At 45.2% G+C, this 14,436-nt stretch overlaps 4 protein-coding genes across 6 annotated transcripts; 3 read left to right on the top strand and 1 right to left on the bottom strand.

The window, feature by feature from the left end:
• The first annotated feature begins 2,848 nt into the window (after positions 1 to 2,848).
• LOC6731870 (lipase 1) lies at positions 2,849 to 6,664 on the top strand. 2 transcript variants are annotated; one of them, XM_002078969.3, is made up of 6 exons: positions 2,849 to 2,971; positions 3,199 to 3,376; positions 3,573 to 3,838; positions 3,893 to 4,042; positions 6,053 to 6,181; positions 6,244 to 6,664. In XM_002078969.3, the coding sequence occupies exons 1-6, from the start codon at positions 2,864 to 2,866 to the stop codon at positions 6,652 to 6,654; spliced, it is 1,242 nt and encodes a 413-aa protein (XP_002079005.1). In that variant the 5' UTR covers positions 2,849 to 2,863; the 3' UTR covers positions 6,655 to 6,664. The 2 variants fall into 2 exon arrangements, 1 of the variants encoding a protein (XP_002079005.1); XR_005543660.2 differs by lacking the exons at positions 2,849 to 2,971; positions 3,199 to 3,376; positions 3,573 to 3,838; positions 3,893 to 4,042; positions 6,244 to 6,664 and adding an exon at positions 5,631 to 5,930 and having other exon boundaries at positions 6,053 to 6,118.
• On the bottom strand, positions 4,150 to 5,486 carry LOC6731871 (aminomethyltransferase, mitochondrial). Its single transcript, XM_002078970.4, has 2 exons — positions 4,986 to 5,486; positions 4,150 to 4,929 (listed from the first exon to the last, which is right to left on the bottom strand). Exons 1-2 carry the CDS (start codon positions 5,442 to 5,444, stop codon positions 4,171 to 4,173), a joined length of 1,218 nt encoding a protein of 405 aa, XP_002079006.1. The 5' UTR covers positions 5,445 to 5,486; the 3' UTR covers positions 4,150 to 4,170.
• Positions 6,665 to 6,842: 178 nt separating the features above from the next.
• On the top strand, positions 6,843 to 9,603 carry LOC6731869 (lipase 1). The gene is made up of 5 exons (XM_002078968.4): positions 6,843 to 7,891; positions 8,100 to 8,277; positions 8,343 to 8,698; positions 8,799 to 8,936; positions 8,995 to 9,603. Exons 1-5 carry the CDS (start codon positions 7,688 to 7,690, stop codon positions 9,436 to 9,438), a joined length of 1,320 nt encoding a protein of 439 aa, XP_002079004.1. The 5' UTR covers positions 6,843 to 7,687; the 3' UTR covers positions 9,439 to 9,603.
• A 1,330-nt stretch (positions 9,604 to 10,933) lies between these two features.
• LOC6731868 (uncharacterized transmembrane protein DDB_G0289901) lies at positions 10,934 to 13,872 on the top strand. Of its 2 annotated transcripts, XM_039292056.2 has the most exons (2): positions 10,934 to 11,244; positions 11,419 to 13,872. In XM_039292056.2, exons 1-2 carry the CDS (start codon positions 11,005 to 11,007, stop codon positions 13,507 to 13,509), a joined length of 2,331 nt encoding a protein of 776 aa, XP_039147990.1. In that variant the 5' UTR covers positions 10,934 to 11,004; the 3' UTR covers positions 13,510 to 13,872. The 2 variants fall into 2 exon arrangements, with proteins under 2 accessions (XP_039147990.1, XP_002079003.1); XM_002078967.4 differs by having other exon boundaries at positions 10,934 to 13,872.
• Positions 13,873 to 14,436: the final 564 nt, after the last annotated feature.

The raw sequence follows: 14,436 nt of genomic DNA, 5'->3' as shown, positions 1-14,436 counted from the left end.
AAAAAAAAACGAAAAATGTATAAAACGGCATTTGGAAAATGTTAAACAAAAATGTGAAAACTTTGCCCTTGTTGCTGCGCCGGGCCAATGGAATTTTCCTTGGCTCGGACAAGGCAACGTGGAAATTTGCTGGCAGAACTTGCTTTAATTCCGCTCGAAAACTCACGTTTTGTTTATTTAAAAGGCGCACATAATTCGGCGAATAAATGCCGGGCACTTGATAGCTAATAAAGGCTTGAACTTTGCCAAATTCAAGTGCTAAGTGGATATTGAAGTTTATTTCTGTAGGAAGAGTTTAAAGTTTGGTAAGTCGAAAGATCTTTAAATTTATAAACTTGTTTACTCACTGTGTGAATGAACTTGGATCTTGAATCGCACACTCACTCCATTACACATAACCTACCCCAAGTACAAAAGTCTCTTTCTTCTATGATTTGGAGGCAAAAATCCTATTTATAACCAAAATGAAATCATTAAGCGGCTTTTACTGTCAACGCAAATGGCACGCAAACATTTCAAAAGCAATTCACAGTCTGGCATAGGAAATAATAACAAATACAGAAGCGAGTTCCGTAGGCGGAAAAATGGCGACGACCCACCGAAAGTTGCCATGCAATTGAGTTGAAAGACAAATAATGGCGCAAGGAAAACTCGGCGGAAAAAAGGGAAATCGGAGGCGGCGAGCTCCTCTGAAAAGCTGTTGCCACAATAAACGACACGATTCTTTCACTCACTTACCCAGCCAGTGGCAGTGAGTTCGTCAATTACATTGATTTCGTGTGCGGTTGTGTCTCTGCGAGAATTTCCACCTGCCGGAAAAGCTCAGCGGAAACGGGAGTGAAAAGTCAGGGGGAGTAGCGGAAAACCATTGTCACCCTCGTCGCATTTTGATTTGTCTATCTGCCGTTTAATAATACAAAGTGTCTTTTGCTGCGATTCCCTATCCCCAATATTTTCGACAATTTCCTTCGACAACAACGACGGTGATTGACTTTTGTTTGCCATCACCATTTTCATTACTATTTCCATTTTTCACGTACCGCCGTGTGGCCCTTCATTGTTTTGCCGCAAACTTGTTTACCTCGATGTTATTTACTCGCCATAATGATTTTTCCATCAGGCGCTTAGCATCGCAATCGAAATCGCAGTCGTTTTGGCCCCCATTGTTGGCGCCCCAATTCACCTTTGTGCCAAAAATGTCAATTGATGCGTGCCGAATTCGCTCCATTCGGCCACGTTTATGGCTCATGTTTTACGGGGCGTAAAAAGTGTCATTAGAGCAGATAAATACGTGTAATTTGTGCAGAGTTCTATGGGTGGGAAATCATCTAAAGCGATGATGTGTGTTTCACATGAATGCAAATTTTAAATTGTATTTTCAGGGTTGTCTATTCTATCATTGTATCTATCGTATGGAAGATACTTTTACGTGGGTGTCACAAAATCAACTCTGTTTAGAATTCTTAAAATAATACTTCAGTTGTCTAAAAATATATGTACCAGTTAAGCAAACATCTCTTTAAATTAGTGTTTATATAAGTTACATTCACTGGTTTGTATATGTTTCCATTCAGCATGAGTCCATGAAACCGTAGAATGCATTTTTAAAATTCAGTAACCGCAGCCAAATTAATTTTCAACCGACTGCCGCGTGGGCGTGACAAATGCAGACAAAGTAAATTGCATAATTGCAGAGCTTTATTAAATTTAATAAAAATTCATACATATGCCAGTGCCGACATGCCACGCCCCTCTCTCCCTGCGACGGTGAGGGGCAGTCGGTGAATCTCGCACCCTTTATTCACATCCGTTAATCGACTGCACTTTTGCATCCCGTTGACTGCGCACAGATGCCGCCTCCTTTATGCCAGGATTCCCGTATCCTTTGCCAGAGATGCCAAAAGGAGAAAGCTGTGTGGCTGCGTGGACCAAATGCCCGAAAAGGCCATATTCAACCATATGACGGGAGGAGCGCTGAATGGGCAGCAGTGGATCGGATCCTGGGCGCAGGACCTGTGGCCAGTGCATGTCCTTTGTTGCCAGTCGCATTCGCGAAGCCCACACCTTGCCACCCGTAGCCTTGTGGTTATTATTATTTTTTTTCTTTTGCATTCACATTTTTGTATTCCATTTAATTTTGCGTTTGCTCCTGGCTTTGGCCTTTTATTCGGTTGCTTCCTTGCCCATCCTGTCACTTTCGAGCGTAATTTTAATAAAGTTCGCCGCGATTTTTTGTTGTCCGGGTAGTCAATTGTAATCTCCCAGCGATAAGTAAACAAACGTGGTGGACAGGGGAGCAGTCTGCTCCTGAGTTGCAATTGCAACTGGATGGCCGGAGTGCTTTCGCATTTTCCTTTTGCGCAGACTTTTCCCCCTTTGCGAGTATGAATATTACTGAGTGATAAGACCAGGGGACTGCAATTAATTGTGAGTGTTGCCATACGGATCCCACTGCGGATGCGGATGTGTGCGGATGCTGATGCTGGTGCGCTGGCATTATTCAATCTATTTTATTTAAGCTTTCCATTAAGCTTTATTTAATTGCGAATGGCATTGCATGGCACTTGTCTGGATGCAGGGAATAAAGTTTATAGATTGAAGTTGAATTACTTTAGCTACTGTATATATTTGATAAAGTCTTTAATACTAGCGAGTAGTTCTGTAATCATTTAATGAATCATTTTAAATACTTAATAATAAGCAGGTTGAAATATGTAAAGTTATTAGCTTTTTGCACTCGACTAACCATTTTGCTCGATAAATTACATTTTTGAGTGCCTAGTCAAGTGTAAAGATGATCTGGGGAACCGGCCAATTAGTGCACCCATGTGGGGCTGGCTCCCGATTTAGTTGAAAGGGTGAAATGGGTGGGTCAGGCTGCATCGGCGCCATCAAAGTAATGCTCATCGTGTGTGCCATTGGCAGAAATGCCCACTCCTCGCCGCCGGAGTCGCGGTACAAGTGGACTACGGTGAGTGTCGGGCTAATAGCGACTACGCTCCCTTCCCCTTAATACACTTCGAAAAAATATGCGAAGCCTATTGATAGTACTATTATGATTTTGTTAAATGAAGACATATAGAAGGAGGGTAAGGAAAGCAAAGATAAACTGGTATTGGATAGTATTTTTGAAGTCTGTTAAAATTTCTGGAAATATATATTGGATTTCTTTCTGTGCATTCTATGCATGGCCATTAGATGGACTGGCTGCAGGCCCAGAATGTCAGCCACGAAGTGCACAATGTGACCACGGCGGATGGCTACCAGCTGCAGGTGCAGCGTCTGCCGCGTCTGGGAGCTAAGCCGGTGCTCCTGGTCCACGGACTGTTGGGTTCCTCTCTGGGTTGGGTGTGCATGGGTCCCGAAAGGAGTTTGGGTAAGCAGGTGGGCACTTCGGGTAACATTCGTACACCTAAATACAAGTCAGTAGTTAAATCTTTAAAAAATGCTTTGCATCTAAAACTTAAAATTGTATTTCACCCACTTTCGTACATTTTAGCCTTACTGACTGAATGCACTTTAATATATCTTATATCTATATATGAAACCCAATATTTTCTTTCGATGTACAGCGTTCCAGCTGCACCACCGCGAATACGACGTGTGGCTGGCGAATCTGCGCGGAGTGGCGCCCTACGGACGTCAGCACATCGACTTGACCGACGTGATGGTCGAATTCTGGCGCTTCAGCTTCCACGAGCATGGCGCCTACGATTTGCCGGCCATAATTGACCACATGGCGAAGGTCACAGGCGACGAGCAACTGGCCAGCGGAGGAGGTCCTGGCCAGGATGAGGAGCAAATACACCATCAGGTTCTCCTAATTGGACACTCCCAGGTGAGCGCTGCTTAGTTTCAGCTGGCTAACTCATCCTTCAAAATATGCACTTAGGCCTTTAATGCCTTTCTGGTGCTTTGTGCTGTGCATCCACGCTTTAACCAGCGCATTCAGCTCATCGAGGCACTGGCACCCCTGGCTCGACTGCATCGCCAGGTGAGGTTCGATTCCTTCCAGGTGCGGCACCTCATGAAGTTTATCAAGGTAATTGCTGGAAATCTACTTTGGTTTGGTGATTCTTAAGACCACTTTTAGATTCTGAAAAACATGTCAACCTTAGCTTAAACTTTCATTTAGAATTTACTTAACTATTATCGGTTTCTGTTGCACATTTATTTCTTTGGCCTGTTATAATAGTTAGCTTTTACAAAGGGCATTTTGGTGACTTCGGCCTCGTAGAGCTTGTCTCGAACCTTGAACTCCACCTTTGTCCCGGGTGCTTTTAGATTTTCCGCCACATATCCCATTGCAATGTTGCGTCCAGCACTGGGACTTGGGCAGCCACTGGTCACCTGACCCACCTGCTTACCCTGACTAAAGATGGCCACTCCGGAACGAGCGGGCGGTGGCTTGGTACCCAACATCTGGAGACCCACTCGCCTCCGGCTGACGCCCTCCTTTAGCTGGCGGAGGATCACATCAGCTCCTGGAAAATCTCGGGTGGTGCGGCGTCTTTTGGTTACCAGCCAGGCGAGAGCCGCCTCCACGGGTGTCGTCTTGGAATCGATATCACTGCCATAGAGGCAGAGACCCGCCTCCAAACGCAGGGAATCTCTGGCTCCCAGACCAGCAAGCTTGAGGACTCCACTCTCTAGAAGGGATTCGGTGAGCTTCTGCGCCTGGCTGGATTCCACCGATATCTCCACACCGTCCTCGCCGGTGTAACCACATCTCGTGATCCTCACATTGGGGATTCCAGCCAATGTGGTGATGAAGGAGCTCATAAAGTAGAGTTGATCCAGAGAAGCTTCCTTGGCAAGTAGTTTCGATAGTTCCTTGGCCACTTGAGGACCCTGGACGGCAACTAGAGATTGATCGGTGGGTGTGAGGAATTCGATGGTTACATCTTTGCCCTGGGACTTAAAGTTATCCTGGAAATTCGAAACCTATATTTATCCGTCAAAAGCGCGATGTAATACGAACTTACCACAGCTGCCTTTATTATGCCCATGTCCTGTTCCTTCATCGCCGCATTGGATACCACATATAGTTCCTTTTCGCTGACTTTGTTCACAATGAGATCGTCCAGGATGCCGCCCGCCTCGTTGGTGAAGACGGTGAGGCTACCACTGCCCTCCGGCGTGCCCAGAATGTCCGCTGTGCAAACGGACTCCAGACAGGCGGCCGCATCCTTGCCGAAAATCCGGGTCTGCAGCATGTGCGATACGTCAAAGATGGAGCCCACCTGGCGGGTGTGGAGGTGGGAGGCTATAATGCTCTGATCCGAATACTGAACTGGCAGGGCATAGCCTCCGAAGTTCACGATCTTGCCGCCTTTTTGCACGTGGAAATCGTAGAGGGCGGTGCGCTGACCCTCGCCGGCGGCGGAGGAGGCGTGGCGCAGACAGCCGAGGGCGGTGGGCAGTCGATAGCTTAGTCTGAACATCGCGCAGTGACTGAAGCCCGGATCGAGAGCACTGCCAAGAGCTGTTCTATGTGATGCACTGGAAGAAATTTACCTAGCTTTGAAGTAAAGAGATTTGTCATTGTCTCGTATTTCAGGATTTTTAAGATTAGGATTAGGATTTAGGATCAGGATTTTTCTGGATCAAGATTAAATGTTGGTTTTACAAAGTTGATTGCTCGAGAAAACCATTAGTTTTTCTCAGTGTTGCTGATAACAGCCTGACCGATTGACATCACCCCAGAGATAGGAAACTTATGAGAGTAGGAGAGACTTTGAGATTATTTAGAGAAATGAGTACACTCGGTGATAACCCCCTGGTGTGACTCTAAATATGTTTTGGTGGAGCTTGATGCTGAGGAAAGTAAAACCAATCAGCTGAGTGGAATCTATTCCAGTGGAAATTTTCTATAAAGAGCAATGCATTTTCATGAAAAGTAATGCATTTGTTTATAGAAGATAAACCAAGTATTGAACTTGTGCTATAATGCTACTTAAATAATATGAATATATTTTAAAGTGTTAATATTAATAAGCATTTTAGTTTGAATATTTAATATTTTTTAAATATATATATTTTCTTGCTACAGAAACGCCAAAAAGCAAACAAGTTCGAGATCTTTCCACCTGGCTACTTTCGAAAAGTATGCCAAGCCAAACGAGATCTCTGCGAATATTATGCCAAGCAGTTGGTAGGCAGCGCTCAAAACAACAAAAAGGTAAAACATGAATACTAATTTAATGAATATCAATAACCACTAGATTTAATATCCTTACCCAGCTGTTGGAAGCCTTTAACTACGAGTATCTACTGCAAGGCGGTTCTCCGCGGGAAATCAAACACTTGCAGCAGATATGGAAATCGGGTGATTTCATCTCCTATGACTTCGGAACCGCGGAAAACCTGCAAGTATATCACAGCGTGGAGGCTCTCAGTTACAATATAAGTCAGATCACAGTGCCGATCGTATTGTATTTCGGGGAAACGGATGCTATTGCCACACCGGAAGGAGTCCATGCCATATATGCCAGAATGCTTAGGTCGGTGAAGAGTGTGCGGAGGATCAACTCCAAGAAGTTCAATCACTTGGACTTCCTGATTTCCGGCGATGTTAAGAGTCTGGTCAACGACAAATTAATCGAGCATATGGAACAGTTTCTCGATGGGCGGTTGCCCTACGTAATTGAATGACCGCCAAAAATATATAAAAAAAAGGTGTCGTCAAAGACCCATTATAACAGAAATAACAGAAAATAATTGCCCAGCGAAATGCTTTATTTACCTTGGCAGACATCCAAAATGCCAATTATGTAATGCGGTAGCCAAACCATAAAAAAAATATACATATATATGTATAATTCAAAAAGGCAGCCGCCACAACTGGTCAACACTTTTACTTTCTTTTGATGGCCAACAATAAAGTTATCTGTTACCAGTGTTGGTTGTGGTGGCTTTAGCCAAAAAGGTTTCGGTTATTAAGCCATTTCGATGGTAAAATGAGAGACGATAAATAATGATAATTACCTGGGTGGAAATGTTTGGACCTACTTTACAACAGTGGGTGGTGTGTGCACCTTATAAACAAAGTACCTTAGGTATCATCGTTATCAAAAGATATCTCTTTGATTTTTGTTTTTCTCAAATAATCCCAGATCCCAATTCCAACCCTTTATGTCATCATAAAATACAAGTCTGTAGTTGTGTGAACATTTGTGATTGATAAGATATTTGTTGGCTCCATTAAACATGGTTTAATTTGATAATTGCTTATGTCTCTGGCTCGACGCTTCACTTTACTTGCTGCACTTGATAATTTTTTTGTTTCCGATTGATACGCCCTACGCATTCGAAGTACACCCTCCCCCTCCTCGGAGACCCTCTGATTTGTACCCATATTTAATTAACTGGCCCAAAAGGTAAAACGCAATCGAAATGTAAACAAAAGAAGCTAACACGTCACAGTGCGCAATGTTGTTGTCGGATCGAAAGTTTTTCGTATTTCGGCATTCTTTTTATTATTTCGGTTTTTTTTTTTTATTTGCTGCAGGGTCTCTGCAGAAGTTGGTCGATGTGGTTTTTGTAATCGGCGGTTCGAACCGTTGACAGTTTTCGAATTGGTCTTCAGTTGAGTTCGCGTCGCGCTGCGTTGAGGTTGAGGTTGAATTCCGCCAAGAGATTCGCTTCCGTGAAAGTGAAACTCGCAGATACTTGTGGCTAAATTAAGATGCGGTGCAGCCTGAGGATGCAGCTAATCCTGCTCCTGGGAATCTGTGTGTTCATCTCCAGGATCCAAGGCCAGCTGATTGGCGGCGAGGAGGACGAAGAGGATGAGGAGGAGGAGGAAGAGGAGGAGGAGAGCGTCGAGGACGAAACGCCGGAGGATCGACTGCAGCGCAAGAACATCAAACAGGATTCGACTCTTAGTGTGGTAAGATATAAATTTAAACTTCTCCAGTGTTATAAACATTATCAGGAAAAAATATAATAAAAACTAAAAGATATTATTAACCCTTGTTTTATGGAAAATAATGTCCTGCACTTCCCAATAATTACTGAAAAATCCTTTCATACCCAAGTGAAAGATTACTCGTTTTCTTATGGCTATTATCATCACTTCTCACCCATTTCGTCAACAGGACAAATTAATCGCCAAGTACGGCTACGAGGCGGAGGTGCACCATGTAACCACCGAGGACGGATACATTCTCACCATGCACCGCATCCGCAAGCAGGGCGCCCCGCCCTTCCTCCTGCAGCACGGACTCGTGGACAGCTCGGCGGGATTTGTGGTAATGGGCCCCAACGTAAGCCTGGGTAAGTGCCATCCGCGTCGTCCGTGATTAATGGCCAAGTGATTACGACCGAAGTCCACTTTGCAGCCTACTTGCTGGCTGACCACAACTACGATGTCTGGCTGGGGAACGCGCGTGGCAATCGCTACTCGAGGAATCACACCACCCTCGACCCGGACGAGTCCAAGTTCTGGGACTTCAGTTGGCACGAGATCGGGATGTACGACTTGCCAGCGATGATTGATCACGTGCTAAAGGTGACTGGATTCCCGAAACTGCACTATGCCGGCCACTCGCAGGGATGCACCTCCTTTTTCGTGATGTGCTCCATGCGTCCCGCCTACAACGCCAAGGTCGTCTCCATGCAGGCCCTGGCACCCGCCGTTTATGCCAAGGAGACCGAGGACCATCCCTACATCAGGGCCATCAGTCTGTACTTTAATGTAAGTAACGACAAAAGTATAGTTTTTCTATATCTTGATAAAAAACATATTTCCATTATCTTAATTACTAATGCATAATTTATGAAACATTTTTCTTTAGAGCCTGGTAGGCAGCTCAATTAGGGAGATGTTCAACGGGGAGTTCCGGTTTCTGTGCCGGATGACGGAGGAGACGGAACGCCTGTGCATCGAGGCCGTATTTGGAATAGTGGGTCGCAACTGGAACGAGTTTAACAGGGTAACTTTATGCTTAAGTTACAACAAGACTACGGATTAACTTCCCAAATCTGTTGTAGAAAATGTTCCCCGTGATCCTGGGTCACTACCCGGCAGGAGTGGCTGCCAAGCAGGTGAAGCACTTCATCCAGATCATCAAGAGCGGTCGCTTTGCTCCGTACAGCTACAGTTCCAATAAGAATATGCAGCTGTACAGGGATCATCTGCCACCTCGTTACAACCTGAGCCTGGTGACGGTGCCCACTTTCGTGTACTACTCCACCAATGATCTGCTATGCCACCCCAAGGATGTGGAGTCCATGTGCGATGACCTGGGCAACGTGACGGGCAAGTATTTGGTGCCGCAGAAGGAGTTCAACCACATGGACTTCCTCTGGGCCATCGATGTGCGGAAAATGCTCTACCGGCGTATGCTGCAGGTCCTCGGAAAAGTGCCAGAGGGCTCGCCAGAAGAGGCTAATCGATCCAGAAGGGAAGTCCGGGGAAGATTCATACGTTCATAAGTATGTTACCTTTTCTGAGACATATTTATTTTGTAACTATAAGTATTTATTTGGACAATAATATTATAAACAAAACTTTGCGCTTTGTATTTATTATCATTCCGTGCGTAAAATTATCACATACAGTGTCGATTTCAGATTCATATTAAAAGTAACAAAGCCACTTGGCAGTACCAATTTAAATATTTATTTATTTATTTGCTCTCCGTTGTACTTTGCTTTAAATATGGAAAAGATGCCCGCATTTGCATAGCATTTCGCATTCTCAAGTGTGCATGGGCAACTCCGGCGGAAGCGGAAGTCAAGTGTTTCTTTCGCCCCACAAAAGCCGTAACAGATTTTGCATCAACATCATCCAGCTGGCGGGCCAAGATACATGCATTTGTAAGCAGATTTCCTGCGAGCACAATTTTCCATTTTCCCCAGTGCTTTCCAGTGGGCCAACCAGCTGACACCGGGGCCAAGAAGCTGCCGCATTTCCCGCCTTTCCTGCACCCACGCCCAACCTTCCGCCAGCTCCACTTTCTTGGGCTCTTAGCCCACATTGTCTTGCCATTTGCATTTGGGTGGAGCTCAGCTGCGCTCAGCTGCGCTTTTCCTGCAACACCAGCAGTCAAGTTAAGTGAAAAACTGTGTCTAAGCTTGCGCCAAGAGCAACTTGCACGTGGCTCAGATCGATTGTACAAAACCGAATTTACCAAGTTCTCTACTTAGTTGCGCATAATTATCTTAAGAAAAACTTCCGTATACAGTATTTAAGCTGTAAGTCTTGTTCTACTGGTTACATATATGAAATATTACCGAGAATTCGTTTCTTTTTGACGCACTACTATAGTCGTCATAGTAGATGTAAAAATAATGCTAATTTTATCAGTCTTGGGTGAGGGAAATTAATTATGGGATAAATATAGACACGAAAAAGTTATTCAACTTTAATGTGATGCCAGAATACTCTGTATATTTTAATGAGCATGTGTTGAAGATGTTTAGGGAAACTATAAGGTAATGAAACTTTTATGATGAAGGTACAAAGTATCGATACGATAGTAAACTGGATTTGCACTTAAGAAAGATGATAAAAACTAAAATGTATGGAAAGCTTGCTGTGACTATTTCTCCAAGATCGGATTGACCTTAATTTTGCAGATTCTGCACCACACGTGTTATATTTATACATTTGTGAATCCCCTGAACAGAATAAGCACCTCCCAGTCAAAAAACTATGATAAATGCTAAGGAACTGGTTTCCATACGTTTTTTTCGAATTAATTAACGAAGAAATCGTCACCAAATTTGTTCACTTACAGCTTAACCTCTGTTAGTGTGCACATTAGATAGTTAAAAGTTTTTCCATTTCAGATAGTTATTAAATTTTATTTAACAGCAAGTTGATTTATCTTTAAGATGCCGTGGTGAAATGAAGTTTTAACAAATTCTAATTTATTTGGAGCTGTTCGAGGTAGCGAAGCTTGCCTGTAGTGGCTTTGACGTCATTACTGCTAGGCGCATTTTCGGTTCTATAAAAGCAAGCCGTTTTCTCGGAAAGCAGTTAGTAAAATTGAGACAATGGCTCCCACGGGATTGTATTTACTTTTATCTGCCTGCTGCGTATCCTTGGCATCCGCCGGATTCGGACTGGGCTTCGGTGGTGGCAGCCTTGGATTTGGAGGCGGAAACGGTGGTGGCTCTGCTCAAGCAAGTCTGCCTGGATTGAGTCTGGGTGGGGGATACAACAGAGGATCTTCTGGATCGGTTCTGAATCAGGCTGCCAATGGCATTCTGGGCGCTGCTTCGACTGGAGCCAATGTCGTCCACTCTGCCGGATCCGCAGCTGCCAATCACGGAGCTCAGGCTGCGAATGGAGTGCTAGGAGCAACTGGATCTGGAGTAGATGCCGTCCACTCTGCGGGATCAACAGCTGCTGCTCACGGAGCTCAGGCAGTGAACGGAATATTGGGCGCTGCTTCGACTGGAGCTAATGTCGTCCACTCTGCCGGATCCGCAGCTGCCAATCACGGAGCTCAGGCTGCCAATGGAGTGCTGGGAGCAACTGGATCTGGAGTAGATGCCGTCCACTCTGCGGGATCAACAGCTGCTGCTCACGGAGCTCAGGCAGTGAACGGAATATTGGGAGTGGCCGCAAGTGGAGCTAATGTTGTGCACTCGGCCGGCTCGACGGCCGCTTCTCACGGAGCACAGGCTGCCCATGAAGTGCTGGGAGCTGCTGCGACTGGAGTCAATGCTGTGCACTCTGCAGGTTCCACGGCGGCGGATCAGGTACACAAAGCGTCCTCTGAGCATAGTGGATCTGGATCTGCTTCCCTTGGAGCTGGACATTTGAATATTCAAGCCTCTGGCAATAGTGGTAGCAAGACGAATGCTGCACACTTGACCATCGGCTCTTCCGGCGTCTCGGGTTCCAGTGACCTTCATCATAGCGCCGGATCAGCAACTGTTAATGCAGCAAATGCAGTCGTGAATGCAGCGGGAGCTGGAGCAGCAGGATCGACAGGTGCCGCTCATGGAGCTCAGGTTGTCAACGGAGTTTTGGGAGTTGCAGGAACCGGAGCCAATGTTGTCCATTCCGCAGGATCAATTGCTGCCGCTCATGGAGCTCACGCAGCAGACACAGTTGCCAGCGACGTTGTCAATGGTGCAACCTCCGGTTCCGGAGCCAATTCTGGTCACTTGAGCATCGGATCATCTGGAATTTCCGGATCCAGCTCAGGCTCCCTTGGCAATGCTAAGATCACTGGATCTTCGTCAACTGGTGCACACCATACTGGATCTGTTCAGGCTGGTTCTGCAAAGATTACAGCTGGACACGGAAAAATTGAAACCTCTGGCTCGAATTCCGGCACTGCTGGTGCTGGCCATATTAATGTGGGAGCCACTGGAGCCAGTGAAAAGAAAACTTCTTCCACATATCATAAAGCTGAGTCCTCGATGGTCTCTTCTGGGCATTCATCCACTTATTCCTCAAAAACCGAATCATCCAAGTTCAGTGCTGGTCAATCCCACATTAGTTCTGGATCTGCAACCATTGGAGCCTCTGGAACACACGCTGGATCTGCACACATCAAGACAGAACACAAGAAAGTGGAATCTTCGGGATCAAGCTCCATGCACACCGGATCAGGTTCTGCTGCAATCGGTGCTGGTCATCTGAATGTCCAATCTGCCGGAAGTACCGGATCCTCCCAAACTGCTTCAAACACCGCGTCTATTGGTGTAGGACACCTGAATATTGGAGCAACTGATTACGCCTCTAAGGGATCATCTGCTACCGGTTCATCTGGTCACTTGAGCATCGGATCAGCTGGAATATCTGGATCTGCTGGTTCTGGAGCCTCTGGATCACACGCTGGATCTGCCCACATCAAGACAGAGCACAAGAAAGTTGAGTCATCGGGGTCTAGTTCCCTGCATACCGGATCAGGATCTGCTTCCATCGGTGCTGGTCATCTGAATATCCAATCTGCCGGAACTACTGGATCCTCCCAGGCTGCTACAAACCATGCATCTATTGGTGTCGGACATTTGAGCATTGGGGCAACTGATTCCAGCTCTAAGGGATCTTCTTCCACTGGTTCGTCTGGTCACTTGAGCATCGGATCAGCCGGAATATCTGGATCTACTGGCTCTGGCGCAGGAACATCCAAGATCAACGCCGGGCATTTGAGTATCGGAGCCTCTGGAAATTCGGGATCTGCTTCACTTGGAACAAATGGCCTGTCAATTGGAGCAAACGGACACAACTCTAACACAGCTGGATTGATTGGACTAGCCGGTGCCCACGAGGCTGCGTCTCTGGCCCATGGAGTCGCCAGTGGTATACTGACCCCTGCTGTGGGCTCGGGAAGTCTCTCTCTCGGTGGTAACACTGCCTCCTTGGGATCGAGCGGATCTTCCAGCCAAGGAGGATATCGCCAGGGAAGTATCAGTCTGGGAGGAAACGGTCTAAGCCTTGGTGGCAATCTCGGCGGAAACTCTGGAAGTGCCGGAATTGGATTGGGTGGCGCTCACCTTGGAGGATCCATTAACCGTGGCGGCGGTCTTTTCCTTGGCTAATTTTAAGTTACCTGTAATATTTCAAAGTATTCTACATTTAAATTCTATATTTAAAATTTCAACACGACCTTTAAAGCGAATGTCTACATTGTACAATACATTAAGCTGACATTTAAGATTTGATCTAAAGCTTATTAAAATGTGACATGTAAAAAAAGTTCATAGAACGATTCGCTGGCCAATAATTATTAATCTTTACTATTAATGCAAAGTCCAAGCTGAGAATGAATTTATTTGGCCAAATTCGAATATAATAACACCATAAATTACTAATCCTATAAATTACGATTAATATGTGTGTGCTTTAAGATTGCGTACTAATTAAAATGTTCGCCAAATAAACATTACGATGGTGTTTAATAATTTTATATAATTCATCACTCTGTGTGGCGTCTGTATTTTCACTCCATCAAACCAGAGTGACGTAGACCCCAAAGGTCATTGTCGTAACCATCAACCGCCTCCGAATATCATCTAATTGAAAATCAATCTAATCTTGGGCGAGTCGAGATTCAATGCAACTGATTCCGAGGCAATCGATGATTAAAATGGTTTACATAAGACTGAGCGACTGAGTACTGGACTATGACGAGGTCGGAATACCCTATTTCTGGCTAGCCCACGTTCAAGCCACATTTGATCTTCCATTAGGAATATGTGTTTACCTGTTTATTTTGATTAATAAACAATGGAAATCGGGCTTAGCCATCATTAGGTTAATTCATCATTGCTGATGGCTATCATGAATCTCCCGCGGGTTGCACACGTCTTCCAAATATTCGTTTCTCCCTAGGGTATAATGTAATTTCCGACTCAAGACAATCGAGAATATTAAAATGGAACTCGTTTGTGTGTTCTCCACGGGTGCAAATTACACTGTGCTACAGGTGTGCACTCTCACTTATAACTATTATAAACTATAATTAC

This window comes from Drosophila simulans, chromosome 2L, assembly GCF_016746395.2.
Source record: "Drosophila simulans strain w501 chromosome 2L, Prin_Dsim_3.1, whole genome shotgun sequence".
Lineage (NCBI taxonomy): Eukaryota > Metazoa > Arthropoda > Insecta > Diptera > Drosophilidae > Drosophila > Drosophila simulans.
The sequence above is the reverse complement of the archived record's forward strand: the minus strand, read 5'-3'. Positions and strand labels throughout refer to the sequence as shown.

Bases quoted from the DNA above. Each gene is read 5' to 3' on its own strand.
- LOC6731868 (XM_002078967.4), top strand. From the start codon at position 11,005: ATGGCTCCCACGGGATTGTATTTACTTTTATCTGCCTGCTGCGTATCC.
- LOC6731869 (XM_002078968.4), top strand. From the start codon at position 7,688: ATGCGGTGCAGCCTGAGGATGCAGCTAATCCTGCTCCTGGGAATCTGT. The intron at 8,699-8,798 runs GTAAGTAACGAC...ATTTTTCTTTAG, and splicing joins CCATCAGTCTGTACTTTAAT to AGCCTGGTAGGCAGCTCAAT. The intron at 8,937-8,994 runs GTAACTTTATGC...AATCTGTTGTAG, and splicing joins ACTGGAACGAGTTTAACAGG to AAAATGTTCCCCGTGATCCT.
- LOC6731870 (XM_002078969.3), top strand. From the start codon at position 2,864: ATGGGTGGGTCAGGCTGCATCGGCGCCATCAAAGTAATGCTCATCGTG. The intron at 4,043-6,052 runs GTAATTGCTGGA...TTCTTGCTACAG, and splicing joins ACCTCATGAAGTTTATCAAG to AAACGCCAAAAAGCAAACAA. The intron at 6,182-6,243 runs GTAAAACATGAA...ATCCTTACCCAG, and splicing joins GCGCTCAAAACAACAAAAAG to CTGTTGGAAGCCTTTAACTA.
- LOC6731871 (XM_002078970.4), bottom strand. From the start codon at position 5,444: ATGTTCAGACTAAGCTATCGACTGCCCACCGCCCTCGGCTGTCTGCGC. The intron at 4,930-4,985 runs GTAAGTTCGTAT...TCGAATTTCCAG, and splicing joins GCATAATAAAGGCAGCTGTG to GATAACTTTAAGTCCCAGGG.